General features: G+C 44.5%; 1 protein-coding gene and 1 non-coding gene across 2 annotated transcripts in view; both read right to left on the bottom strand.

The window, feature by feature from the left end:
* Positions 1–475: 475 nt before the first annotated feature.
* TRNAL-CAA (transfer RNA leucine (anticodon CAA)) lies at positions 476–585 on the bottom strand. The gene is made up of 2 exons: positions 548–585; positions 476–521 (listed from the first exon to the last, which is right to left on the bottom strand). It is a non-coding gene; the product is annotated as a tRNA-Leu (tRNA).
* A 1,979-nt stretch (positions 586–2,564) lies between these two features.
* The window catches only part of DPP3 (dipeptidyl peptidase 3), a 29,204-nt gene continuing 4,552 nt past the window's right edge, over positions 2,565–27,216 (bottom strand). The window contains exons 2-18 of the mRNA XM_075281550.1: positions 20,377–20,668; positions 19,136–19,225; positions 18,925–19,062; positions 17,251–17,325; positions 17,064–17,157; positions 16,842–16,975; positions 13,963–14,093; positions 13,796–13,854; positions 12,719–12,913; positions 12,193–12,305; positions 10,435–10,527; positions 9,678–9,740; positions 9,461–9,585; positions 7,868–7,988; positions 5,271–5,450; positions 4,993–5,155; positions 2,565–3,060 (exon numbers count right to left, since the gene is read on the bottom strand). Coding sequence (XP_075137651.1) covers positions 2,903–3,060; positions 4,993–5,155; positions 5,271–5,450; positions 7,868–7,988; positions 9,461–9,585; positions 9,678–9,740; positions 10,435–10,527; positions 12,193–12,305; positions 12,719–12,913; positions 13,796–13,854; positions 13,963–14,093; positions 16,842–16,975; positions 17,064–17,157; positions 17,251–17,325; positions 18,925–19,062; positions 19,136–19,225; positions 20,377–20,649 — 2,205 coding nt within the window. The 5' untranslated portion in view covers positions 20,650–20,668 and the 3' untranslated portion in view covers positions 2,565–2,902. The remainder of the gene's footprint in view (positions 3,061–4,992; positions 5,156–5,270; positions 5,451–7,867; positions 7,989–9,460; positions 9,586–9,677; positions 9,741–10,434; positions 10,528–12,192; positions 12,306–12,718; positions 12,914–13,795; positions 13,855–13,962; positions 14,094–16,841; positions 16,976–17,063; positions 17,158–17,250; positions 17,326–18,924; positions 19,063–19,135; positions 19,226–20,376; positions 20,669–27,216) is intronic.

Below are 27,216 nucleotides of genomic sequence, written 5' to 3' on the forward strand. Positions count from 1 at the left end.
ACCAGCAGTTTGAGGACCTTTTGCCACCTCCAGCTCTTTACCTCCCGCTATAGCATCTGCTCCACCCTTCCAGCACAGTTGGAATATTTCTCACTATACCCCAGCAATCTTATGTTAGCTTCAGAACCCAATATGTAAGTTAGGCTCTTTACTGTCAGGTGGGTGGGCTCCAACCCAGGATCACCCACCTGACAGTATACAGCATAATTGTGCTGAAAATAACAGCAATAATTGCCCATGGGGACTGTCATTTTATGGATGATGAACAGGTTTTCCGTTTGTCATTCTTTTAGTTTTGTATGTCTTTGTAAGTTCTAGAGGCAAAAAATCAGATATAAAATGAAGGTCAGATCAGATATTCTAGAACTCCAGTTATTTTGGGCACAGGCACTTCAGGTTGTACTTGGGTACCAACCAACAAAAATAACTTTAAGATGCCAATAACTCGCATACCAAAAGGGTGAAAAAAGAGATGTGTCAGAAGTGGGATTTGAACCCACGCCTCCATTCGGAGACCAGAACACCCATCCACTGGGGAAGATACTATCTTGAGTCTGGCGCCTTAGACCGCTCGGCCATCCTGACAACTGGTTCTACAGGTGGAATGTAATCTAGATTTACTGACGGCTGAATGTTCTTAGGCTAAAAAAAGAATAAGTATGTTAAAGGGAGCATGTAAAGATAGACTCAGTATCTTGCAGGGCTTGAGATTAGAAAAAGCCAGCTGCTTTTTTTTTTTTTTTTAAATATTGTTGTTGTCCACACTCATCTTTTAGAGAATCTTTTGGAATCTTACATGCGTGATGACTTCACAGTGCATCCTGGAGGCGCTGCTTGAACTAGTAGCGTGCATTAGTGTGACATTATTGGGCATGCTCAGTAGTGTGTACTGTGCTTGTCAAAGATTTTTCGAAAGCAGAGCGCGGACAGAGGGCTATGCTTCATCCTCTGCTGGGCAGACGTCACAGAGTATTAGTGATAGCAATCTGCAGCGACCAAAGCTCAAACTGCAGATTACACACCCCTAAAGCCCTTTTCGCCGGAACTTCTCTGCAATGGAGCGGAGGCCACGATAAGTCATTTTAAGAAAACTTATCTCACGTCTTGCAAGGTACTGTCCATCTTGGTATACCATTTTGCACTGACAGGCTCCTTTTAAAGGAATATTCCAACTACTAATGTGTATTCCAGAGCCATTGGATCTTTTGTGGTTTGACCTCTAAGGCTGGGTTCAAACTTGCGTTATAGTCTCCGCATGGAATCAGTTTTTAAAACAATCCCAGGTGTGCATTTACACCGTGTATCCACTCTTTTGGACAGAGACAAAAGTCGGACTTGCAACACTTTTGCTCTCTCTTAATAAGAATAAATAAGTTATGGACAGCAACAAATCCTTTTTTTTTTTTTTTTTAACCCAGACGGAGGAAACAAATGGATAGTAGTCTGTGTCCATTTCAGTTTGTGACCCTGAAACTGAGCGGACCATCTCTATAGTTTATGGGTCTGCAAGTAACCACTTTTTAAAGCGCATTGGGTTTCTGTTTTCAGGGGTCCCCAAGTGGAAACCTGAATGCAGATGTGAAACTAGAGTAAGCTGCAGTGACTCAGATCATCTCTGTCTACCGCACAACCAGTGCTCTCCGCTCACTCAATGACCTAAGACTTACATCCTCCATTATTAGAACCTCCCACGCTCATATACAAGACTTCTCCCGAGTTGCACCACTTCTCTGGAATGCTCTATCCCGGACAATCAGATAAACTCCCAATTTCTACAGCTTCTAAAGACACATCTTTTCAGACAGGCCTATCAATTCCTAATGTAAACCCGTACATACCAAAATTAGAATTATGATGACGTTTGAGACTAACGTTATATGTTCAGGCACCATATGCACATTAAAGGACACAACTGGTGACGGCTCATACAGTTTTATGTTTGTGTAATGACAGTAACCTCTATTAAAAAAAATTGACCATTGTATAAGTAATGCTACCTCCGATGTCACCCCTGCTACCTAATAGAGTGTAAGCTCCTGTGAGCAGGGCCCTCAGTCCCATTGTGTGACGTGACTATTTCTTTGTAATGTATCTTTTTGTCTGTAGTTGAACCCTACAAGTTGTACAAAATATACCGTATCAGATGCTGAAGGGTTTCTCTGCTAGAATGTGTTATATACATCCTGGGAGGGAAAATGAAATGTTTGATGTAAATTTCTAAACCAAACCATCTTCTAATGCCCAATCCATATACTGGAGTCATAATCAGAAATAAATATTAATGTTCTATAAAATAGAATTCCTACTCCAATTTCCTTCAATGGGAGGTTCAGATGGACCCGTCATTGTATTTCCCCTTTGTAAGCATTTATCTGTGTTATACCACCTGGGTGACATTGAGACTTTTTGTAGCATTACCAGTTGTTTATGTGTGGTAAATGAATAGCGCCGAGCTGCAATACCAGACACAACCCAAGGACAAGAGTGGCGCTGCTGTAAAATGTATTTTAAAATAGACCCAAAAACCATACACACCATTCAAAGAAAACCACATATACGAGAAAAACATTATAAAATCAGGTTTAATTTAATGATCTCCAGCATTACCCGTCATATTTTTGAATGCAAAAGATTATAGTGTGTTCCTGTGAGCGCTGCTCCACATAGAATGACATGTCACTGTTCTTCACGTTGCATGGGATGCCGTCGAAAAGCACTTTTGCTTAGAATTATCACCATTTGACCCGATCCAAATGATTACTGTATAACCTAACTCCCTTCATGGTGCCACCATGTACAGACTGCTTATTGCCCCCCGTCTATGCTGTGAATGTGCAGAGTATTATTTCGTTGACCCTTTCACAGCACAGTCCTGTAATATGTTGCCATGTTTCCCATCAACTCATCTGCTGTTCTGTTTTTCCCAGTAGAAGGCATCTGCGCAGCTCAGTTCCAGCATGTTCCTCTCCAGTTCCTCCTCATCGTTGTGAAATCTCTGCAGGACAGACAATATCAGTCCGGAGGGATTGCTGTCGTAACGCAGAACTTCCACATTATCCCCTGCAAGAAAAAACATTATGAACATCACTCAATAGTTAGGACTTTGATACCTTTGAAGATGTGACCGTTACATGTAACTAGGAAAGTTCCTCACCTTTTCACCTCACTGACATGACTGTAGCAATTGGCGGAGCTGCCACCCTGCAGGCTTCCTGCTCTACCACTCCTTGCATACACTCAGCACATGATACGGATTTTACTAAGAATTTTACTCCTTTTCTGCTAGTTATACTGGTGTTCTGGTCCAAATGTAGATGGAAGCAATGAAAATGGAGCAAAGTGCTCTCAGGAATAACAGGATTATGTGCAGAGTACATGCAGGGGGCCGGTAGAGCAGGAAGTCTTGTAAGTGAATCTCAGAAGAATGCCAGGGAAGACAGCGCTGCTTTGGCAATCTCTACTGAACAGCCCAGTAACACATAGCGATTTTGGTATTTCTGATGGCAATTAAGCTCATCTTATAGTAATGGCATTTCACTAGGACATCCAATCACTTTATCTCAGGAGTGTAGCCATCCTACACGGTGAACCACTACCAATCATACAGAGGCTTCAGTATTAGTTCAGCATTGTGGCCCCTTCATTTATTTTCCTTGCTCTGCGTCGTGGTCATGCTCAATGATCAGAAATAATAAAAAAGCCTTTCCCTAAATGTGACCATGATAGGGTACATACACCCCTTGACTGGTAAGAGGGGTGACTATGTTAAAGATGACCTTTCAGGTCCTTATAGATTGTGCAGTATTACATACCGATAGAGAGCCAACAGTGTACTCAATTCAGCGCATTGTGAGCTTTCCCGGCATGCACCAAGATGCTAGAGATATCGGTTCCATTAGTTTCGGCACTGATATCACTCCACTGTCAGAAAGGCGGTCTTAAAGATGTGTGTCCCCAGTCAGCTTGATGACGCTAGGCTGTAAGGCCAGGCCCTCTGACAATGAAGAAATATCAGTGTTGAAAGGTGCTGATATCTCCAGCACTGGGGCGCTTCTCAGGAAAGCTGACACTGTTCTGAATTCAGCACAGAAAAGTGGTATCTAGTGGTATATAATAATGCACATCTCCGAGGACATGAAAGGTCCTCTTTTTTTAAAGTTGCTATATCACCCACTATGGTCGATAGGAGAGAGATAACTAATAGGCTACAGATGTAACAACCCTGGTAGGTTTCATGTCTTATAGGGGTTATCTGGTTTCTAACAATAATGGCCTACCCTAGGGATAGACCAACAATATTAGATCTGTGGGGGTCTGACCCCCAGTATTCCTGCAAATGACCATACAAACATTAGCGACGAGTGCAGGTATTGAAATCTATGGGACGGCGGTGCAATACCTACACAGTTTGTATGACAAATGAACAGCACAGCTTGTGGTATGCAAACAGTACCAGGAGCAGCACTGTCTCGGTACTGGGGATCTGCAGGGGTGCTGGGTTTAAGACCCCAGTAGATCCAATATTGAATGCCTAGCTTACGATAGGTAGGCCATTGTAAGCGGCCGTTTTCTTGTGGCCGACGGGCATGCGCAGTCGGCTTTGCCCTAGGCCTAGAGGTTTGAAGCCAACCCGCAGAAGAAGACACGTGAAGAACCCGTTCCTGAAGAAGATGGAGGCGGGACTGGAGAGTTCTCTCGTAGCACTGGAGACACCCTCAGTGCTGTTTGAGCGCTGGTGCCCGCCCCCAGTGCTGCAAGAGAACTCATTTACATACCGGCAAAAACCGTGATTTCTACGGAATCACGGCGTGGAGAAGACATCTAAAGGCAGGAGATGAATAGCCTTTCTTAAGGCTATTCCTACATGTTAGCGAGAAAATATTAGATTTTAATGGTAGAATCCCTTTAAGCATACAGGCTTCGGATATCTTAATCCGATGGAATCTAGAGATCACTGGCTTTCACTAACGCTGAATGTGCCAGTCTGCTTACCTGCCAACCGAGTATTTATCTGTACGAACAACTTGCGCTCCTCTTTTCTCAGTATTACAATGTCACGCAGGGTGAGAAACTTGTAAGGCCCCTCATCTGTAACTTTAGAGTATCCATCATACATTGCACGTGCTCCATCTACATCTGCTGTAGATTTATATACCTGGGAAGGAAGTTGGAATAGATCGCATTGAGATTATTTAATAAAGAAGAATGATAAATAAATGAATAAAACACAAGAAATGGACAAGCAGTTATATAAAAAGAAAAAAACAAACCTGCAATCGCTGCAGGAATTTTTGGATGGCCGGTCGACCAACACTCAAAATCTTGCTCCTATCTAGTGACACTTGTGCGTCTGGACGACCGTCAGCTCCAGTTTTCTGTGTGATGGTGACAAAGTCCTCTCCTGCTTCTTGGAGGACACGGAGAATGACAAAGCGAGCTTGCATATGAGCCTGTGAACGAGAAAATAAAATAAAAGGAAACGTCTATATATATTAGCCTATGATACAGCAATTGGAGCTATGGTGTGCCAATCCAAGTGTCTGAAGGACACACACAATTACACCAGATATTATTACATAAGCAAAAGCACTGATGCCCAATATTAAAACATAACATTTATTTATTCCTATATAAAATATACATTGATCCCTTATAAAATATCCTTGTGTAAGGACAACAGATAGTCAAGCTTTCAGACTCAGCACATGAGTATTATTCTTTCCTCACCCACGTAGCAAAGCCCAACCGTCTATCAGATGTAATAAATAGAAACGGTCTTACCAGGTCTAGTCGCCGGCAGGAGTACTGTGGACAAAGGGTTAATTCAGGAATCCTCCCTATATATAGTCTCACAATGACCCTCAATTCCCCGTAACTCCCGCCCTGACAAGGGCAGTCCACAGCTGTCCCTTACAGTTGCCTGGTATAATATAATATATATCCCTACACGTTTCCTGGCACCGTATTGCGCCAATCATCAGGGGATTTTCAAAAACACTATCCAAGTATCCAAGTGCTATGCCTGCCCACAGTAGTGAGACTAGACTAACTTAGCTAGACAGTGCTAACTAGCATGACTACCAATGATGACTATGATAGCAAATGAGGAATGATACCTGGTTTCTTTTTAAAGCCATCCAAGCTCCACCTTTCCTTCTGTCACCAAGTCCATTCCCATACAAACTGTCCAGAGATTTTGCGTCCTTTCCGCGCCTGGTGATGACGTAACATGGAACCACGTCATCCACCTTCCCCTTCTCTGTAAACGGAGTGCCGAACAGAGATAATGCACATGCGCATTCAGCGTCAGGCGTCTCCTAGGAGATTCTCACGTGCACACTACACAGCTCGGCCGGCACTCACATGTCTAAACTCAGCAGCTCCTGTCTCAGCAGAGAGGGCCAGGGGCTGGCAATACCTTAGCCACGCCCCTCATCCATGGATCTCTCCCCCACTCACAGTAACCTGGCAGTGGGGGATCCTCTGTCACTTCTCCTAACTACCCAGGACATACTGCATACTGTTAACCCCTTCCTCACCCTCCCATCCCTTTTTAAACGGAGCCTCAGTTGCATATTCTGTCATATTTGATGATAAAAAACATGTTGATCGCAGACTAGACCGTCTTCAATATTACCGTATTTTACGGACTATAAGGCGCACTGGACTATAAGGCGCATTGCCCATGAGCGCCTTATAGTCCGTCTCGGTTCATATATAAGGCGCACCGGACTATAAGCCGCAGTCTGGTGCGCATTATATGTTATTGAAAGCGGCGGCAGGCAGACTTTGCCAGCGGCCGCTTAACCCCCCGCGTGCCAGCCGCTTCTATTGGAAGCGCTCGGCAGGCGAGGAGGGGCTCTATCAGCAAAACCATGCTGATAGAGCCCAACCGTAAAAGTTAGATTAAACTACCCCCCCCCCTTCCCCCCCGTTTTAAAATAAAAGCCTGAAACAGAATGTGAAACTTACCGAGCGGTGCAGGGTGGGCGGGCATTCAGGCCTCCTCTTCCTCCGATGTTCCGTCCTCCTTCTCCACCGCTCGCTGATAATGGCCTGGGCGCATGCGCAGTAGTAGAAGCATTATGATATTGCGCATGCGCCCAGGCCATTAGTTCGCGAGCGCCAGAGGAAGTGGTCAGGACATCGGAGGAAGAGGAGGCCTGAATGCCCGCCCGCCCGCCCTGCACCGCTTTTTTCCATTCATTTCTATGGGGAGCGCTCGCATGCCGGCTCCCATAGAAATGAATGGGAAGTGTCCGGCAGCCCTGCTGTAACGCCGGTGTGTACAGCTGTGATACACGCCGGCGTTCCGTAGTGTGAATGCCCCCTTACGGTGCCTTTTATGTATGCATGGAAGCGGCACGCAGACTTTGCCGCCGCTTCCATCCATATATAAGGCGCACCGGACTATAAGCCGCACTTACGATTTCTGAGGAAATCGTAGGTTTTTATGTGCGCCTTATAGTCCGGAAAATACGGTATTTACCAGGACCCATTGGGAAATGGTAGTATCCATCACACAACAGAACCCACATTGGCTTGTAGTTTGTGTTATAAACAGAAGACATTTTGCCAGGCATGAATGAATCATCTGATGTATGGAATCGTCAAGTTCCTTTACCCAAATCCGCTCAGCTATTCCAAAGCTATAAGCCCTTTTAATATTGATGCAAATTAGGGTATTCTAGTCAAATGGGCCATGCAGTCATACCACTCACTTGGTTAGTATACCTGAAATTTAAAGAACTTATATCTTTGGAATGGCTGAATGGGAAAACCGCCAAAATATGTCAGTGTGATGGATTGTGTAGGTCAATGGGCTTTTCATTCCTCTTTAATGCATCTGATAAAAGTTTAAACTCACCTGTCTCCATTTGCCAGTCTCTGGTGTAAAATATTCCAGTCCCAACAACCCAGCCCGGACCATGTTTAACCAATTGACGTACAAAACATCCTGGGCTTCCTGAGATTCATGACCAAATATCCTGTAGGCGCAAAAAATTATTATTTATGCTATCAGATTACTCAAGTGTTACATTTACTGTGTTTTTATGTTTTTTTTTACTTGCCTGTTTTTATTTAATCATACACACATGTCTAATGCAATATGTGATCTGTGGAGGTTTGACACTGGAACCCCACATAGATTAGCTGTTCTGGCAGTGTCTGGACGATGCAGTGGATGGGGAGCGCATGCAGGCTCTCCTATTCAAGTAATGGGAATGGGGCAGCAGCCCCTTCCACTGTATAGACTTGGTTCCAGGGTAAGTACACCGCCAGTTAATTAAATAGGAGATCCTGTACACAATCACAGTCCACTGCTTCTGGTTTTGCCACCCAGACACTTCCAGTACAGCTGATCTGTTTGGTGTCTGGGTGTAGGACCCCCACGGTTCACATACTGATGACCTATCCTATGAATAAGTCATCACTATGCAAAGTCAATTTGCGGCCGGACAACCCCTTTAACTCTAAAGACTTCATGCACTGGAATGAATATTTAACTTTCTTCTAATGCTTTATAGGTATAGGATAAAATCAAAATAGATCTCATGACGGACCCCATTAGCTAAATTGATTCCTTTGAGCTATTTCAGCATTTTATCATACAAAAAAGTACATTGTGCACCATTGACAGTATAGTTCCTGCAGCATAGTCGTGAACGCAGCCATAAAGCGGTTGTTCAGTTTAGAGAAAAAAAACAAAAAAAAAACCTTTGGCGAAACTGATTTTTTTTTGTTGCAAATTTTGCTGTATTTTTTTTACTTCTACTGCACTTAGCGTATTTTTTGGACTATAAGGTGCACTCCCCCCCCCCCCCCCCGAATTTTGGGAGGAAAATGGGGGGGTGTCTTATAGTCCAAATGTGGACTATAAAGGCAGAGGAGCGGAATTGCAGCATCGCCACACTCCTGCTGCCATTGTTTCCTGCAGCAGCAGTAGTGTGGCGATGCTGCAATACCGCTCCTCTGCCTTTATAGTCCACATTTGGACTATAAGACACACCCCGGTGGCTAAAATCCTCCCCTATTACAGCAGATGCCGGGTCTGTAAGGATAATGGCAGCCGCTCTACTACAGCCGCTCTATTTTCTTCCTCTAAAACCTAGGTGCGTCTAAGGGTCAGTTCACACGTGAACAAAGGGGTGGATTTTGACAGCGGATATCGCTTCAGAATCCGCCCCTTTACAATGGTGATCTATGCAGACCGCCAGGCTTCTTTTTTTCCGCTAGCGGCGGGCTGCTGCTGGTAGTTTAATATAACATTTACTGTGCCTGAATAGCCTTTTTAAAGGCTATTCACGCATATGTGGGGCTCTATCAGCATGATTTTGCTGATAGAGCCCCTTTAAAGGGGTTTTCTGGGATTTATTAACGGATTACCTATCCTTAAGACAGGTCATCAGTGCCATTCTCCTACGGGTCAACAAGTAGGTCATGACTCTAGGGATCTTACCGCAGCACCTCTTCATTGACGCACAGATACAGTCCAACGCACTCCGCTCTGCACTCCTCATAAGAAGAAGCGATGGTAGAGAATTTACTGTCCCAAGTTTCACCCGGCTTATACCAACTATTCACCTGATAGGAGGAGAAGAAATATGAAGTGAATTTGTGAACATACAGAGTGGCTCCAATGTTCAATACTTCTACTTGTCATGGCCATTACTCACTTTTTCCCCAGTCTCAGGGTTAATAACTTTTTCTTTGTCAAAATTTAATGAACCTTTCTCATCCTGTAAAAAAAATATATAATGTGATAACTGCTGTACAGAGACAAATTGTCCAATAAGAAAAAAATAGAAGTAAAATTCTCAAGCATCTAATACAGGGGTGCCCAATACGTCGAGCGTGATCTACCGGTCAATCGCAATGGACGTATGGGTCGACCGCAGGATGCAGCCAGGGATCCCCGGTGTCTGCTTGTTCACAGTGCAGGCTGAGAGTTGACTCAGCCTGCGCTGTGAACAAGCACTCCGGACACTTGCAGGCCGGGCAGCAGCAGCTCCCTGCTCTTAGGGATGGAGGGAGCTGGGGTGCTGCTTGTTCACAGCGCAGGCTGAGTCATCTCCGGACACTGACAGGCAGGGCTGCTGCAACCCCAGCCTGCCAGTGTCCAGAGATAACTCTCAGCCTGCGCTGTGAACAAGGAGACACCGGGGATCCCTGGGCGGCCACAGAATGCCGCTGTCTCCTGCTCTCACGCTCGCCCCGCCCACAGACATGCCCCGCCCACAGGACCGCCCCGGCCCCACTCACAAGAAGTGGGTAGTAGATCTTAGGACTTGGGCATGTTATAAAGTAGCTCACATGCTGACAAAGTGTGAGCACCCCTGATCTAATACATCGTCTTACTAATTTGCTGGACACAAGTTGTTTGCAATAGGTCAATAAACAGCATTGCACATAGTACAAGGAAAGAACTATTACCTGTACAAAAAGTTTTCCACTGCCATGTCCTAATAACTCATGCAGACCGACCTGAACTTCAAAAGATAGGTTACGATACTTTATAAAAACATCCTGAAGAGAGAGGTGGAAAAAAAAGTTATACACATTGATTAATAAATGAAATAATGCAAGATATATAATATTGGATGATATTACTACTAACATACTCAAATTCACCTTCGAATTTGGTGCCATTCATTGATTGTTGTAATAAATTTCTTTATATTTTACAACAGTGAATAGTGCAGAAAGAATATCGGGAACGATAAAAGTTCCTCCTTAGCATAGGCTTAAAAAAATATGTCCATTTACCAATCTACAAATAGTTTATGGACAATATTTGGAATGTACGATCACTACTTATCCAGCATTGGCATACTCTGCAGCTGTAGACTTCAACCTTTGCAATGCACAAGATGAAATCTGGGCTAGCTGCACAAGAAAGCACCCGTAATACCGCAGCATACTCCACCCGAGTTTGTGGGGCCACGGCGGGATGTCCACTAGGAACTTAAAGGAGTTGTCCCATCACAAGGATCCTATCTATACTGATAGTTTATGTGGATATAAGACTTTTCCTAAATGCATTGCTTTATCAAAACTGCTTTGTTTGGCCGCTATCTTAATTTATTCACTTCATTGTTTACACTCCGTTTCTATGGCTCTTGGGATTATCTGCTCATTTGTCAAGTGATGTAGCTGCCTGCTCTCAGGGGGCTGGGAGCAGCTCTGAGCTGTTTGTGTCTTTTAAGTAGCGGAGCTCCGGGATTTCTGAGCTCTTATCAGTCGGTTTAATTGAATTTGGCTGATAAGGGCTGAGATAGGGAGTCCGTTACCTCTGTATGTAATGCAAACTGACTCAAATCCAGCTCTGCCACATCAACTTCACACCGTGGTAAGTCATTTACAACCAATCCCGTGCAAGTGAAACCCCGCCCACCTATGTGCCGTGAGAAGCAGGAAGTGAAGAGAGCACAACAGCCTGCAGGTTACTGAACAAGCGTCATGGGAATACCCCTTTAAAATCTGTGGCATTAGGTTAAATCCGCTTTAAAACTGTATTAGAAAAAGAAATGAAAAAGCACGCAAGAAATCCACATTTGCTGCACATCTTGTGTGTAGAAACCACACCGCATTGTGTCTAGGGATCCTTAATCTCCATAGTCATTGATTTCTGTTCTCAGGATCTTGTTCACTAATAACATGAAGGTTAATTTCATAGGGAGAACATTAACCTATCACTAAGGCCGGTCTTATAATGTGGGGCAAAAGACAGCTGTCCACATCTCCTCATATATACACAAGCATGTATTAAGCTAAGGCCAGACACAGTTTAACAAAAATAGTGGACATGTTAAAATACAACTCTCTTCTGACATTTGTTACTAGAGAAAAGTTGGGAGGCCATACACATTAGGAAACCTTTTCCGCCATGTGACTTTCCCGCGTGGCTAGCCGCAACCGGATCTTGCTCCTGATCATGCATGAATGAATCAGGAGTGAGTCTCGAGGCGCGGACAAGCGGCTGAATCCGGGGGGAGATAGGTCAGGTCGCTTCTTTTTCTCGCTAACGGAAAAAAAATCGCTAGCGGGGAAAAAAAGCAAGTGACTCCCATTGAAATGAATGGGAGACATTTTTGCAAGTGGATTTTAAGGCAGATTCCACGTCGAACTAGATGGTCATGGTTTGGACCACATTTGGTGTGAGAGTAGGTGATCATACAATGCATACTGTACCTTGTCTTCTTCACTTAAGAATGTCAGCTTGCTACGTTCAGTTGCAGAACCAACCGATAAAACATTCCCTAGTGAGACATTCTTAAATCCAATAGTCTGTCTGATGTCATCATCTGGAATAAAAAAGATTAATGTAGAATCCATCACTTGTTGCCAATTCTATGATAGCATTGTTGAATTTAACAAAACAAACACACAAATATATCAGTCTCTAACAGATAAGAACATTACATCCAACAGTTCACTGGCATTGAACCCATCCAATAATGGCGAGATGCCATGACCAGCAAAATGTACCACTCAGCACAGCCCAGGGATGTACGCAGATTGTCTGGAGGTAGGGGGTTGCTGCTGAATACAACTAGTCTGCAGGAAGCCTGATCCTGTTGACCACACGGGTCCTAGAATTTTATAGAAACTATTCATTATCTGTACGTAATTCTGAAACATTCTGCATGTGTCACATTCATCTGGTACCCAGAACACATCCACATAGTGATATGGAAGTAAATCTGCGTAACCTTACAGTTTGGGATATTGATTCCAGCCGGGATGCCACTGCCACTAAATGTTACGACATCCAAAGAGGTGAAGTCTGGACGGAGGAAGGTGTCCTTCTCATAGGCGGACGGCCATGGGAGCGATGCTATGAGCCTTTCTGCTGCAGAGACCAGCAGAGCAAAGCGAGCACTCACTAACTTATTAACCACCGCCACAAAGCCTGAATACACAGAGAAACAAAAACTGGTTACACAAAGCAATAAACTCGTACAGTAGAAAGTGACAGCTGCATGGCAAATGCAATCATCTCCACCGTACCCCAACATTCACTCTTGCCGCCTCAGAGCTGTTCTGCTTTATAATCTACATATAGATCCATCAAAATATTTCCTCACAAGACTTCTCCCGTCAAATGTCTCTGGTATGGAGAAACACTTAAGATGGCTTGGCATTGAGTGAATGACAAGATCTTAAAGAGAACCTTTCATGTGTTGGGGCACATGCGGTGTTATATACCACTGGAAAGCCAACAGTGCGCTGAATTCAGCGCACTGACGGCTTTCACGATCTGTGCCCCGGGTGAAGAGTTATCGGTGCCGGTACCGTAGCTCTTCACAGTCAGAAGGGCGTTCCTGACAGTCAGTCAGGAACGTCCTTCTTCACAGCAGTGCCTATGGCGCTGTACTGTGAGACCGGGGAGGAACGCCTCCCTCCACTCCTGATAGTTCCTTCCTGGTCTCACAGTACAGCGCTATAGGCACTGCTGTGAAGAAGGACGTTCCTGACTGACTGTCAGGAACGCCCTTCTGACTGTGAAGAGCTACGGTACCGGCACCGATAGCTCTTCACCTGGGGAACAGATCGTGAAAGCCGACAGTGCGGCACTGTCGGCTTTCCAGCGGTATATAAAACCGCATGTGCCCCAACTCATGAAAGGTCCTCTTTAAAGGGATTGTATAGGATAAGTATAACATGGCTGCTATCTTTCACAGTATTAAACCTGGAGCCCAGCAGCAATACCATTGGTATGGTTTTTGAAAAATACCGGCCATGTTGTTCTAATCCTGTATAACAAGAATCTGCACAAGTCTCTGTATCTCACCTTCAAATTCTCCACGGGAACCATATGGGTCTCTATAACTTTCAATGAACCCAATGTAACTGGAATAAAAGAGATACTGTCAAACATGTCTCCATGTGTAATGTGCCCCCCCCCCAGTATATTATCACTTTGGTTCTGTTTCATCCAAAATTTTCCCCCTTTCCAACCTCTCAACTATTGGTCCTTTGTCCTCCACCCAGTGTTTGGAACCCTCTTTGTGAGCTTGGATGGACCCCTCCTGAAAGCTGCGGCCATACTCTTCCAGCATTTTCTTTTGGTTTTCATTGGCAGCATAAACCTACAAATGTTAAGTTAAAGAAATGGTGACACAAATTCTATTGCAAGTCCAGACTTAGATCTCGTACGAGCGTTACACGTTGTACAGAAGTTTAAAGGAGCGATACAGGGGTCTAAGGGCAAGTTCACATGGAGGAATTTGCTGCAGATTCCGTCACCAAATCCGTAACAAATTCAACCTCCCAGAGATCACAGAAGGATGCGGAAAAAATAAGCGTCTTGCTCGATCTTGCCATGGAACAAGACTTCCTCTGGATTAGACCTATTCATTGGGACCTAACTAACAACGGAAAGTCTTGAAGAAATGCCAATGCCCTGCTTCAGAAACCAGCCACAGCTAGACCGCAGAAGAATGCATTCTCATTTTCCGCCATGTGAACTTGCTCTAAAAATGTGAAACTCAACACAGTAAAGCAAAGTACTGTCCTAATATAAGCTGTTCACCAATCTGGTGGATTTCAGTCTCCTCCATTTATTTGTGGGCCTGTTGGAATGACCATTTCCTACAATCCATGTTACGGATACAGTGCACCCACTACACCTCTCCTCTGCCCAACAATTCCCACCCTATACATCAGTACTTGTTCCTTCAGGTCTGAATTTTCACGCATGTGCCGTTAAATGGTCACTAACTTTACAGACATCTTAGTCTATTTTAATAGAGCATGTGATTCTGGACCAATATGTTATATACTTTATTTAAAAATTCTTTGAAAAACCTTACTATACTTTCTGCCACTAGGTGTCTCCCTTATGGCTAATTTGCTGTTCACTTCCTGATTAGTTTGTTGTTCTGACAAAATGACAAAGTGTGAACCTAGCCTGAGGCCTGTTTCGCATCTGCATTCGGTATTGGGGACCCCCCCCCCCCCCCGAACGGAATACCAAACGCATTAAAAATTGGTGAGCAGTGAAAGTACACGGACCCCATAGACTTTAATGGGGTCTGTGTGTTTTATGTGCAGTGTCCGTATGAGTCATGCGGAGAGAAAAGTAGTTCTTGAAGTACTTTCCTCTCCGCCTGACGCTGGGTTCACACCAGCGCCCAGTCTCCATTCTCAGGTTTTCATCTTCTGCAGACAGAAGACAGAAACCTGTCAGACCGGGTCCGGCCGTGAGTGCTGGTGAGCGTTTTATGCTCTCCGCGGCGAAATCGTTTTCTTTAAACTGGACACAAAGTCCTGCAAGTCCGACTTTGTGTCCAGTTAAAAAAAACCTGTTTTGCCGCAGAGAGCACAAAACACTCACAGGCGCTCACGGCCAGACACTTTTGCCTGCAGGTTTCCGTCTCCTTTCCAGTTTCGGGCAGGAAACCGGCATAACGGAGACCCCGGGCGCAGATGTGTACGAGCCCTGACTCATGCGGAAAACACACAGACCACATTACAGTCTATGGGGTCCGTGTGCTTTCACAGCTCACCGCTTTTTAATGTGGTGAGCCCAGCGTCAGGCGGAGAGGAAAGTACTTCAAGAACTACTTTTCTCTCCGCATGACTCGTGCGGACACTGCACATAAAACACACAGTCCACATTACAGTCTATGGGGTCCGTGTGCTTTCATTGCTCACCGCTTTTTAATGCGTTCAGTATTTCGTTTGGGGAGTCTGCTTGGATGTAAACCGGGCCTCACTTGGACAGTACTGTAAAAACTGTGTGAATGTACATCAATACAATTCTGATACATATTAAGTCAAGTTAAGTTAAGGGAAAAAAAAGCCACAATTTAAGATTCTGTTGAAATCTGCATTGTGTATTCTGCTAGAAGTGGAAACTAGGGAATAACGTTGGCTTTGCCTCAAGGCAGACACCCTCTATACCTAGCAGATCCCATGGACTTGTAATGGGGTCTGTTGAGTTGTATAAATGTATTCCTTTCCACTGGACATTTATTCTATCTACACATATACACAGCTCCATAAGAAGGGTGAGGTACTACAAGTCCCAAGGCAGAAGATTATTAAGAGGATTAAAATGTTCCCTGCTTATCAGTTACAGAAGCACTATATATCACTTGATGAAGAAAGCAGCTATATAGGGGCCAGAGATCAGATTCTTTAAAATAAAAGGCGATGCGGACAGACAACAGCAAGTTTAGCAATGAAAGTGACTGACTATATGGCTGTTGTATTAATAAAACTGATGCTTTCAGTTCTCAGCATGGCAAATGATCTGCAGGGAAACAGCCTGAAGTACTACAGAGTAAGGTTGCCGTCACACGGAGTTACGCCGGGCTAGTAAAAATCCTCATTCACAGCTGTACACGCGAGCGCTGTGGAAGGCTCCCGAACACTTCCCATTCACTTCAATGGGAGCGCTCGTAAAGCCAGCGTTACGAGCGCTCCCATTGAAGTGAATGGGAAGTGCTCGGGAGCCTTCCGCAGCGGTCGCTTGTACAGCTGTGAATGAGGATTTTTACTAGCCCGGCGTAACTCCGTGTGAAGGCAGCCTTAAAGTAGAGTCGATTATTACCATTAGCATATTGAACTTCAGTACCTGAGCTGTTCCCAGGGAATATTAAGCCATATCCAAAGGTGCCTGGAAGCGACTTACTCCCCTCTCCCCATTCAGAAAATATACATGTTTTGCCAAGCCTAGAGTACATGTATATGAGGAGGGGGAGGTCAGGATGAATAGCTTTTATCCTAACAAGAATACTGTCGACAACTACTGAAGGTGTGGACCTTAAAGGTCACCATGAACCCCATTGTCTGACACCATGTTCAGTAGAAAATCATTCGGTAATACACACCTTTGCCTTCTCCAGGTTTTCCCTCACCCTGAGTAGCAACGGAAAGTAATCTCCCCTCGTAACTTGGATCTCGTGCCCTTCAAACTCAAATTGGCCCAAGAGGTTTGAGAGATCAGAGGACTCATCGGCAGAACCTATGGAGATGAAGAGACGGGACATATATTAGGGCAAAATCATGTGTAAAAGCCCTAGTCCCACTGACTCTAGCTCTTCACCGCTTACCTTCCTTGCTGACAGATGCAAGCCTAACGTCATACTTGACTCTACCACCTTCATCCTCAGTTTTGAACAGCCGGGTGTTGTAGGCACTAATACTCTAGGAGTAGAAACAAACATTAAATACAGATATTGTATGTATTCTAAGAAAAACTTGGGGGTGTGAATGGGGAACACATTGACATTTATCTACCTTTGAGTCAAGGAACTTCTGAATCAGTTCTGCATCTTCCAAAGTGCAATTTGCAGAAAAGTAAGTGCTTATCCCCTATGAAAAACCACATATAGCACAGAATAGGATCATATTAATAGTTGTTGTTTTATTAGAGGAAAATAGATTGCAACAGAATATTCTAGAACACTGTCACAAATCTAATCCAACAGCATATTCTTAAAGAGGTTTTCCAGGATTTGAATACTGATGGTCTATCCGCAGCATGTGCATATTTACGTGTGGAATTTATTGCCATGTGTGTTGGCGTTTGGAACACCTAATCTATATGTACTGTACTGTATATTGGCATGGATTTGCGGGGTTTAACTGGCACAGAAAATCTGATCATAACCCAAGGGCAATTTCAAAACATGGATTTTGCAGCAGGGCAATGCAAAACCTGCTGTGGAAATTCTCCTGGCAGAAGCAGCAAGATTCCCTACTCTCATTCCCTTTAATGGGAGATTCGGGTGGACACCATCCGAACATAGGGAAGAACGCTTTTGTCTCCCAGCTGATGTTTTCAGCTACCGGATGATGTAGCATCTGCCCTGCATTGAAATGAATGGGAGACAGAATTTTTGTAGCAGACTCCGCAGTAAAAATTTCAACGTGTGGTTACGAGTTTAAAGGGGCTCTATTAGCATAATTTTGCTGATAGAGCCCCTTTAAACTCTTAACCACACGTTGAAATTTTTACTGCGGAGTCTGCTACAAAAATTCTGTCTCCCATTCATTTCAATTTTACAAAGGCTATTCAGGCACCGTAAATGTTATATTAAACCCCGGTCCCGTTTTTAAATAAAAGCATTAAAACATACATGCAAAACTTACCAAACGTGCACCATGGGCGGGGGTAAACGATGCGACGTCAGCTTCGGACATGCCTGCCTCTTCTGTCTTCTTGGAGTAACGCCCTCTGGTTCCGTGTCTTCTTCCGGCTTCTTCTCTTCAAATCCCGCACCTGCGTAGCAGCGCTTCCCTCCGGAGTGCTACTGCGCAGGCTCACTCGCGAACTGCCATTAAGTAAAATGGTGAGTGAGCCTGCACAGTAGCACTTCAGAGGGAAGCGCTACTACGCAGGCGCGGGATTTGAAGAGAAGAAGCCGGGAGAAGACAGGGAACCAGAGGGCGTCAGTACAAGAAGACAGAAGAGGCAGGCGTGCCTGAAGCTGACGTCACATTGTGCATCCCCGCCCATGGTGCACATTCGGTAAGATTTGCATATATGTTTTAATGCTTTTATTTAAAAATGGGACGGGGGTTTAATATAACATTTACAGTGCCTGAATAGCCTTTTTAAAGGCTATTCACGCATATGTGGGGCTCTATTAGCATAATTTTGCTGATAGAGCCCCTTTAATATTGCAAATATGACTGTGGAGCCGAGTGCTCTCCTGATGTGTCCGCTTTAGTACTTGTTTACAGTCCTTACATAATAATTCTAGAGTGTTTAAAAACTACAACAAAAAAAACTCTACATTCTGCGGGTCCTCCAGAATTCCTCCTGGAAATGAATGACTAATAAAGAAATGGTAGAATTTTAAATAAAAAGTTCACTTACTAACACAAGCAACTCAGAAGAGTTGACAGGTCCTCTATGAAAAAGAAATTTAACAAGGGCATACTCCCCTTACATTGCTAGAAACTCACATGTTCGCCTAGTCCGAGCTGCCTCTCCCGTGGCTCCAGTGAGTACATCCGGTCTTCAACCATTTTCCATAGTGCCTCCATACCTTCTGGATCCTTGATAAAAGCTTCACTAGCACGCAGCAGCTTCTCTAGTTTTTCCTGCACAGAGGTTACAGTCAGCAAGGACAAGATATCTGTGCAGAACATCCCCCATCATGATCAGAAGACTTACCTTAGGAACATTAGGAACAAACTTTGTGTCCCCAAAAGATTTGTAGTTTCCCATGTTGGCAAAGAATCCAGCAGTGTAAACTAAGAGGGCCTGTGAAAGTATGAATGGAGACTGGTCAATATATAGGAGGGATCTCGGGTATTACCATCACAGTGCTGCAGTAACTTGTCATGGCGTCATGACCTCTCCCCCCAGCCCACCCGGCACTAAATCATCTCTGATGAAGGTCGCATGACCGAAACGTCATATATCCTGATCTAGTCTTCACTTTGTTCATATATGCTGATTTGCTTTATGTTCATGGCGTAATCACTGTAATAATTACTTGTCCTTTGAATAAAGGATCACATACCCTTAAAGATTGGTGTGTGCAGCAGCATCTATCTTCACCAAGTTCTTTAAAAGGGCCTGAACAATATGCTAGAAACTCTGCATATTTAGGCGTTGCCCTATACCAGGATACAGATCCGTTTTTGGTTTAGAGCACTTCCGGTAGGAGGTTAGTCTAGTTGTGTCTTTGTTAGTAGCAGAAACATCGAATACATATATAGTAGCGTGCAGAAATTTAAGGTGCGATTCCCTCCATTGTTGTCTAATGATGTGCCTGCAAACAAGATGCCAACCCTACAGAAACCCAATACAGACCTCTGGGATCCGTAAGGATCGCTCCCAGTAGGTGAAACATATTGGAGGTTTGTTGGCTTCTCTAACCTTTTGATATGTACATATAGCTCACATATAGAGTGGCAGAATTTTACAAAACTGCATACGCTGGGTTCACATCATAATCTGGACTCCGTTCTCAGGTTTCCGTCTTCTGCATGCAGAAGACGGAAACCTGTCATGCCGAGTCTGGCCGTGAGCAGCGGTGAGTGTTTTATGCTCTCCACGGCAAAACCGGTTTTTTTAAACCGGACACAGAGTACTGCATGTCCGACTCTGTGTCCGGTTTAAAAAAGAAAACGTTTTTGCCGCGGAGCGCATAAAACACTCACCGGCGCTCACGGACAGACACTTTTCAAACCCATTCAAATGAATGGGTTTGAAAGATGCCGGCAGGTTTCCGTCTCCTGCCCTGTTTTGTGCAGGAAATGGAAACCTGCAGAACGGACTCCTGGGCGCAGATGTGAACGAGCCCTTAGCTGTAAATAGACTTAAGTATCAAGACACCAACCACTGGAGATTTATTAAAGAAACATAAGGTTCTTAAGAGAGGTACTCATGAATCCGTCAGTATATACCTGGTACTCTTCATCAGTCAGGCCCTGGCACTGGGCCACTCCATGCAACACAGAAGGTTCCTGGGCCCTGAAGAGCCGGTTCAGCAGGATGTATATAGCCGGAGACTCGGGTGAGGTCTGGAACAGAACTATCAATCCTCCATAAAATGATGCCCGAGACAGAAAATGGGTGTAAAGCTTCTCCTCTGCCGACAGAAGTGAGAAGGCCTCCTCACAGTCAAGTAAAGCAACAGGAAGGTCATTGGGTAGGATGTACTGAGATGGGGTGGCCATGTTTGCAAAGACAGTGTTCCTGAAAAAAATAAAATATTGAAGATTTCCATGTGTATAACATTAGTGAGTCCAGTTATAAGTGGCTACATATCTCGGCTATTCTACATGACAGTGTAGTTGAAAAGACATATATAGGAATTAAAGGGATTCTACCATTAGAATTCTTTGTTTCAGGCCTACCATGTCAGATCTTCCCCTACCTTTAGATGTCTTCTCCACGCCGCCGTTCCAGTGTTATTACTGGTTTTCTTTGTATGCAAATGAGCCTCCAGTCTGCAGGCAGCACAGGGTGTCCCCTGTGCTGCCTGCAGACTCATCAGCGATGCCCTCCATCTTGTTCTCGCGACTGCCTCTTCAACCAAGAGCGCCGACTGCGCATGTGCGGCAGCCTCCTGTGGCCTTTTGCGTGACTGTCCATCCAGCCACAGGAAGATGGCCACCGCACATGCGCAGTCGGCGCTTTCGGTTAAAGACACAGAGAAGACGTGTCGCAAGAAGAAGATGGAGGGCATCGCTGGAGAGTCTGCAGGCAGCATGGGGACGCCCCCAGTGCTGTCTTGAGGCCTCATTTGCAAACAGTGAAAACCGGGAATATCACCGGAATGGCGGCATGGAGAAAACATCTAAAGGTAGGAGAAGAATAGCCTTTTTTAAGGCTATTCCGACATGGTAGGCCTGAAAAAAATGGTTCTAATGATAGAATCTAGAGATGAGTGAGTAGTATTCGACTGAATACCTCCCTGCCATAGGTATAGGTACTCGTTTTTGAAAAAAAAACAAAAACCTCTTTTTTATTACATATCGGAAAAACTGATAGCTACAAGAAAATGGCTCTCAGGTGTGCGCAGTAGCGCTCAGAACGGAGCGTTACTGTGCATGCCCGAGATTTCAAAGCGCAGCAGCGAGACTACACAGAAAGGAAGCGGTTAAAGCGACGGAGGAAGAGGGCATCTTGGAGCACAAGATTAGGGGTATCATGTAGATAGATACACACTGCTTATATTTGACATAGGGTTGTCCACTGAAGTAACATAACATGGACTACTTATAGGTTTTCTAGATTTTCCCTGGAGATATTTCCATCTGTTTGGGGGAATTTACATAAAGTAACCTCACACAAAGACACCGACTACGCTGACTGACTAGTGATGGGGGGTGGGTTGTATCTTAAATATATACCCATGTCATTCCCCTAGTACTACGTGTGTGTGAATATATGTATGTATTAGGGGATTTTTAATTTAAATACACTGGATTTTTTGTTTAATTGTTTTTAGGATTACTTACTAAATAGAATAGTTTGAATAGATTTTATCTCCTCAAACACCCGTCGCATTCAGCTGTTTTTTCTTATATATTTTGATAGGATAGATCAGGGGTCTCAAACTCAATTTACCCCAGGGCCGCTGGAGGTACAGTCTGGGTGAGGCTGGGCCGCATCAGGTTTTCTCAATTTATTTTTTCTAAAAGTCATCATATTCTGACAGCCGTATCTTTTTTATACGTCCGTGTATGGGGATGCATAGGGCCGGGTGTACTTTTTAGATCTACCATTTTGGGGAATTGCTTTTTTGCTTTGATCAGTTAGCCAGGGACGCCCTTCTGCCCAGCAGCACCTATCGCGCTGTACAGTGTGAGCGGGGAGGAACACCCCCTCCCTCTGTTCACAGTGCTCGTCTATAGACAAGTATTATCAGGAGGGGAGGGGGCGTTCCTCCCCAGTCTTAGAGCACAGCGCGATAGGCACTGCTGGGCAGAAGGGCGTCCCTGGCTAAGTGTCAGAAACGCCCTTCTGACTGTAAAGCGCTACGGTACCGGGACCGATAGCGCTTTACACCGGGCACAGATCGGGAAAGCCGACAGTGCACTGAATTCAGCGCACTGTCAGCTTTCCAGCAGTATATAGAACTGCATGTGCCCAATCTGATGAAAGGTCCTCTTTAACTACTTTTATATGTGTTCTAGGGAAAGGGGGTGATTTGAATTCTTAATACTTTTATATATATATATATATATATATATATATATATATATATATATATATATATATATTTTTATTATTATTTTTTTTTTTTACTTTTTTTTATTTATTTTTTTTGCATTTATTAGACCCCCTAGGGGTGTTGAACCCCAGGGGGTCTGATCACTAATGCAATGCATTACAATGCTAATGCATTGCAAAAAATCATCATTTCTTTTGCAGGCTGCATAGAGCAGCCTGCAAAAGAGATTGCAGACAAGCCTGGGAGCCTTGTAAAGGCTCCCGGCTGTCATGGCAACGTGACGTCGGCCTTGGAGCTTGCTCCAGGCGCCGACGATCACCGGCAAAATGGTGCCTCCGGCACCTTTAACCGTGGGCCGGAGGGGTTAATGCCTTTGATCGGTCCAGAGCGGTCGCCATAGTTACACACCCAACATGCGCCGTACTATTACGGCGGATGTCGGGATGTCCGCCGGGGGCCGCAAACTATTGTCCCGAGGGCCGCAGTTGGCCCGCGGGCCGCGAGTTTGAGACCCCTGGGATAGATGCTCTTGATCTGCATATACAGTATATATAGATCTTTCTAATGAGTTACGAGTTCACACGACTGAATTTGCAGCTGACATTGAGGCAGATTGTAACTCGACATTAGCTCCAAATTCTGTCTGGAAAGCAAAGGACCCTTCATTTTCAAGGACGCTAAAGGAAGAAAAAAAAAAAAGAAAAAGAAATATCCTGTTTCCTTCCATACTCCAGACATATTGATAGGGGGTGTAGATTGTGAGCCCTGTATGGGACACCTATTGACAATGTCTAAAGCACTGCAGAACATGTTGGCGCTATATAAGTACCGTATATACTCGAGTAGAAGCCGAATTTTTCAGCACAGTTTTTGTGCCGCAATAGTTATGTATAGAATCTCCCATAAAATAGTAAGAAAAAAATAAGCTTAAAAAAAAAATATAATAAAAATAATAAAGTAAATAAAAGTTGTAAATCCCTCCTTTCCCTAGAATACATATAAAAGTAGAAAATGACTGTGATACACAAACACATTAGGTATCCCTGTGTCTGAAAGTGCCCGGTCTACTGAATATAGGGTACCTGCAGTGCTCCTGTTCCGTTGGGAAGGGGTTAATAGGAGCACTGCAGATCCCCTATATTCAGCCAGACTGAATTCCAAGTGGGGGAAGAAAAAACAGTCCTCAAGCTCAGGGGAGGGGCAGACAGACAACCAAAACACCCCCTCCCCTTCCCCAGCACCTACTGCACCCAAAAACTCCAACCATTTTAATTTTTGAAATTTTCCAGTAGCTGCTGCATTTCCCCCCCTCGGCTTATACTCGAGTCAATAAGTTTTCCCAGTTTTTTGTAATAAAATTAGGGGCCTCGGCTTATATTCGGGTCGGCTTATACTCGAGTATATACGGTAAGCTAAATAAACGGAATCCAAAGCTCGGGGTTCGGACTGACTGACCTCATTGCATCTGGAGCTGAAGCACTGCTTTGGCTTTCCACTATGGGATGCACAGGGCCAAAATATAGAGAGGAATCTGAGGCAGCAGACCACCCCAAATTCCTCTTCATATTCCATCTTGTGAACCTTTAATGGAGGATGAAAGAGCTGGAAGACCACCTCAAAATTCTGCCGTGTGAACATACTCTTACCCTTTCCGATGAACCCTTTGATTGATAAAATTCCTCAAATGTTTCATGAATTTAGAAATAAGCCAAGCCCTGGCCCAGGCTCCTAGACTGAAGGGGGGTACATTCATTTATTCCACACATTTCCTAGCCCTTAGGTCAAAAACTCTCCTTATAAATACAAATTACAGAAACCTTCTATTCCTTTCTCTGCAGCCTTTATCCTCTATGTCCTCCAGACCTGTACGAGTAAGGTCATCATCCATCAATGATATGATAAGTTCTGACCTTCTAAAAGTCCCAGATCTTCTGGTACCCCCATTCACAGAACTTAGAGCTATAGATGAACCCTCAAGCATTCCCAACCTGGAAAAGTCCACAGCCAAACAAAATCACATCTTCATAGGATAACATTTTATGCACCGTTTACACTTATATTTCTTTAATCCATTCAGTTCTGTGACACAGTGACTACCCCTCAACCAATTCCCTGAAAACCCAAGAAGGATATAGACTTTCTGTGCACCAGAGAGGTTAGAGACACCTCCATTATGGTCACTAACACTCTAAATCAGGCAGATCTTGGGCGGAGAGGAAGTGGCTGGGTCTGTTCTATAACCAAGTCTGGACTTGAAGTTTGGCGTCTTAATCCTGTTGAGGATTGACCTCCTGAAGACATCTGACTGGACCTATGATTGCATGAAGAGGAGGAACTTCCACCACTTCCACCTCTGAGCCGTCCTTCTCCGTTGTTCTGTCTCAGAGGGTATAAGGAACCCATATAGTTGTAGGTAGAATCAGAAGGATCAACACTGTATCGTTTTGTATTCACAGGATCAACCAAGTAATCTTCTGGAATTACAGTTTCTGATCTGAAGAAGGGGTGTATCCATGTGGGACACAGATTACCCCAAAACACGTTATCACATTGTTAATAAAGCCTGGTTATATCTACCCGAGGCGTCCTATTGCATCACTGTGGTTGAGCGCTTCAGTACCTGGGATCAAGAGAGCCTTTAAGCTGACCATTTATATTTCCAGAAATTAGGATTTTTTATGCAACATCAAAAGCACTAGTGCCTTCAAGAGAACCTTTGGTTCCAAGTGTGTATCTAAGTGTTACGTGGTTAGTCAATCAAGATGACCCATTCCCCAGATGGATGCGACCCCTGCCCACAAGCAACATTAAAATTCAAGTTCCACAACCCAAGGGGCCTGGCAGGTAATCCCAAGATTTGAAAAGAATCAAGGTAGAGCCAGCCAAACCTATATTGAAGCAGAAGGAGCGCAACCAATTCTCAACGCTCTAAATCATGTTTTTCTCTCCATGATTGAAGATGACCACAACCAATGGTCCCCATGTTAGCTTTACATGGTTTGGTTCTTGTTGTCCTTCATTCTCCTTACAAGTCTATACTTGATGCCAAAGCACAGCCTATAGAGGTTCTCGGACACTTTTTTGTCAGAGTATCATCTCTCCTAATAAGGATACCAAGCTCAAAAAGAAAAAGGAACAACACCGAGCTGCCTAGTGAAGTACTACGAGGTAAGTATCGGAGATATAGATAAATAACTCTCACCTTTTAGGGGGCATTCACACTACGTAACGCCAGTGTGTATCACAGCCGTACACGCCGGCGTTACAGCAGGGCTGCCGAACACTTCCCATTAATTTCTATGGGAGCCGGCATGCGAGCGCTCCCCATAGAAATGAATGGGCTGCTTCTTTCACTGCGAGCAGTCCCATTGAAGTGAATGGGAAGTGCCGGCGTATACGGCAAGCTCTGCTCATGCCGAGCCGTACACGCCGCCCATTCACTTCAATGGGACTGCTCGCAGTGAAAGCAGCAGCCCATTCATTTCTATGGGGAGCGCTCGTATGCCGGCTCCCATAGAAATGAATGGAGCTGCTTTATACGCCGCAGATTCCGAACCTTTTTTTTACGTTCAGAATAAGCTGCCGTATACGTAGTGTGAATGCCCCCTTAGAGTTTTGAGGAATTTGCAACTACTTAAATTGCACTGGAACCGATTGGCAGAGGGTTCCTCTCTGGTAGCACTTTGTCAAGTGTTCAAGGACAGGCGCTTACACGCATACACTTAGTCACAATACAAATAGACATAGTGGGCCGTCCCACTTGAGACGCAGAGTGGGAGTGTCCAAACAGAGATGAATAAATTAATTAATTAAATGTACGTTGTGTTTGTGACTTGAATAAAGAATTTCAACTTTTCGGACCCCCAAGTATAATGATTGGCGGACCGGGAGAGGTGAGAAACATAAAAAACTGTTACTCACCTATCTCCCGTCTCCTATGCTGTTGGCCTCTGAAGTAGTCGATCTTCAATGACGTCACATGACCCAGGACGCAGGCCGGGGTCATGAGACGTCAGATGACTAGGCCAAAGTCTGCCCGGATCGTGGAGAGGTAAGTAACAGTGTTTTTTTTTAAGGTTTTTCTCCCCCTGGGTCTCCGATTATTATACTCTGGGGTCTGAAAAGACCCCAGAGTATAATAATTGTTTATGAGTGTCCACAGTGGGATATAATACTGTGTGCAGGGGCCACTATGGGGGATAATACTGTATGCAGGAGACACTATTGGGGATAATACTGTGTGCAGGGGCCACTATGGGGGATAATACTGTGTGCAGGGGCCACTATGGGGGATAATACTGTGTGCAGGGCCCAATATTGGGGATAATACTGTGTGCAGGGCCCAATATTGGGGATAATACTGTGTGCAGGGGCCACTATGGGGCATAATAGAGCATGCAGGAATGCGTAGGAGGGGGTTGGTCGAGGTCTTCGGCGTCGGTCGAGGTCTTTGGCATCGGTCATGTCAAAAGTTCGACACAGGGTCCCGCCATTCCTAGTTACGCCACTGCTTTGGTGATTCCCAGTCAATCCTCCTCCTGTCCTGCTATTTGTCTTTTAATAA

Source organism: Leptodactylus fuscus, chromosome 7 (genome assembly GCF_031893055.1).
Source record: "Leptodactylus fuscus isolate aLepFus1 chromosome 7, aLepFus1.hap2, whole genome shotgun sequence".
NCBI lineage: Eukaryota > Metazoa > Chordata > Amphibia > Anura > Leptodactylidae > Leptodactylus > Leptodactylus fuscus.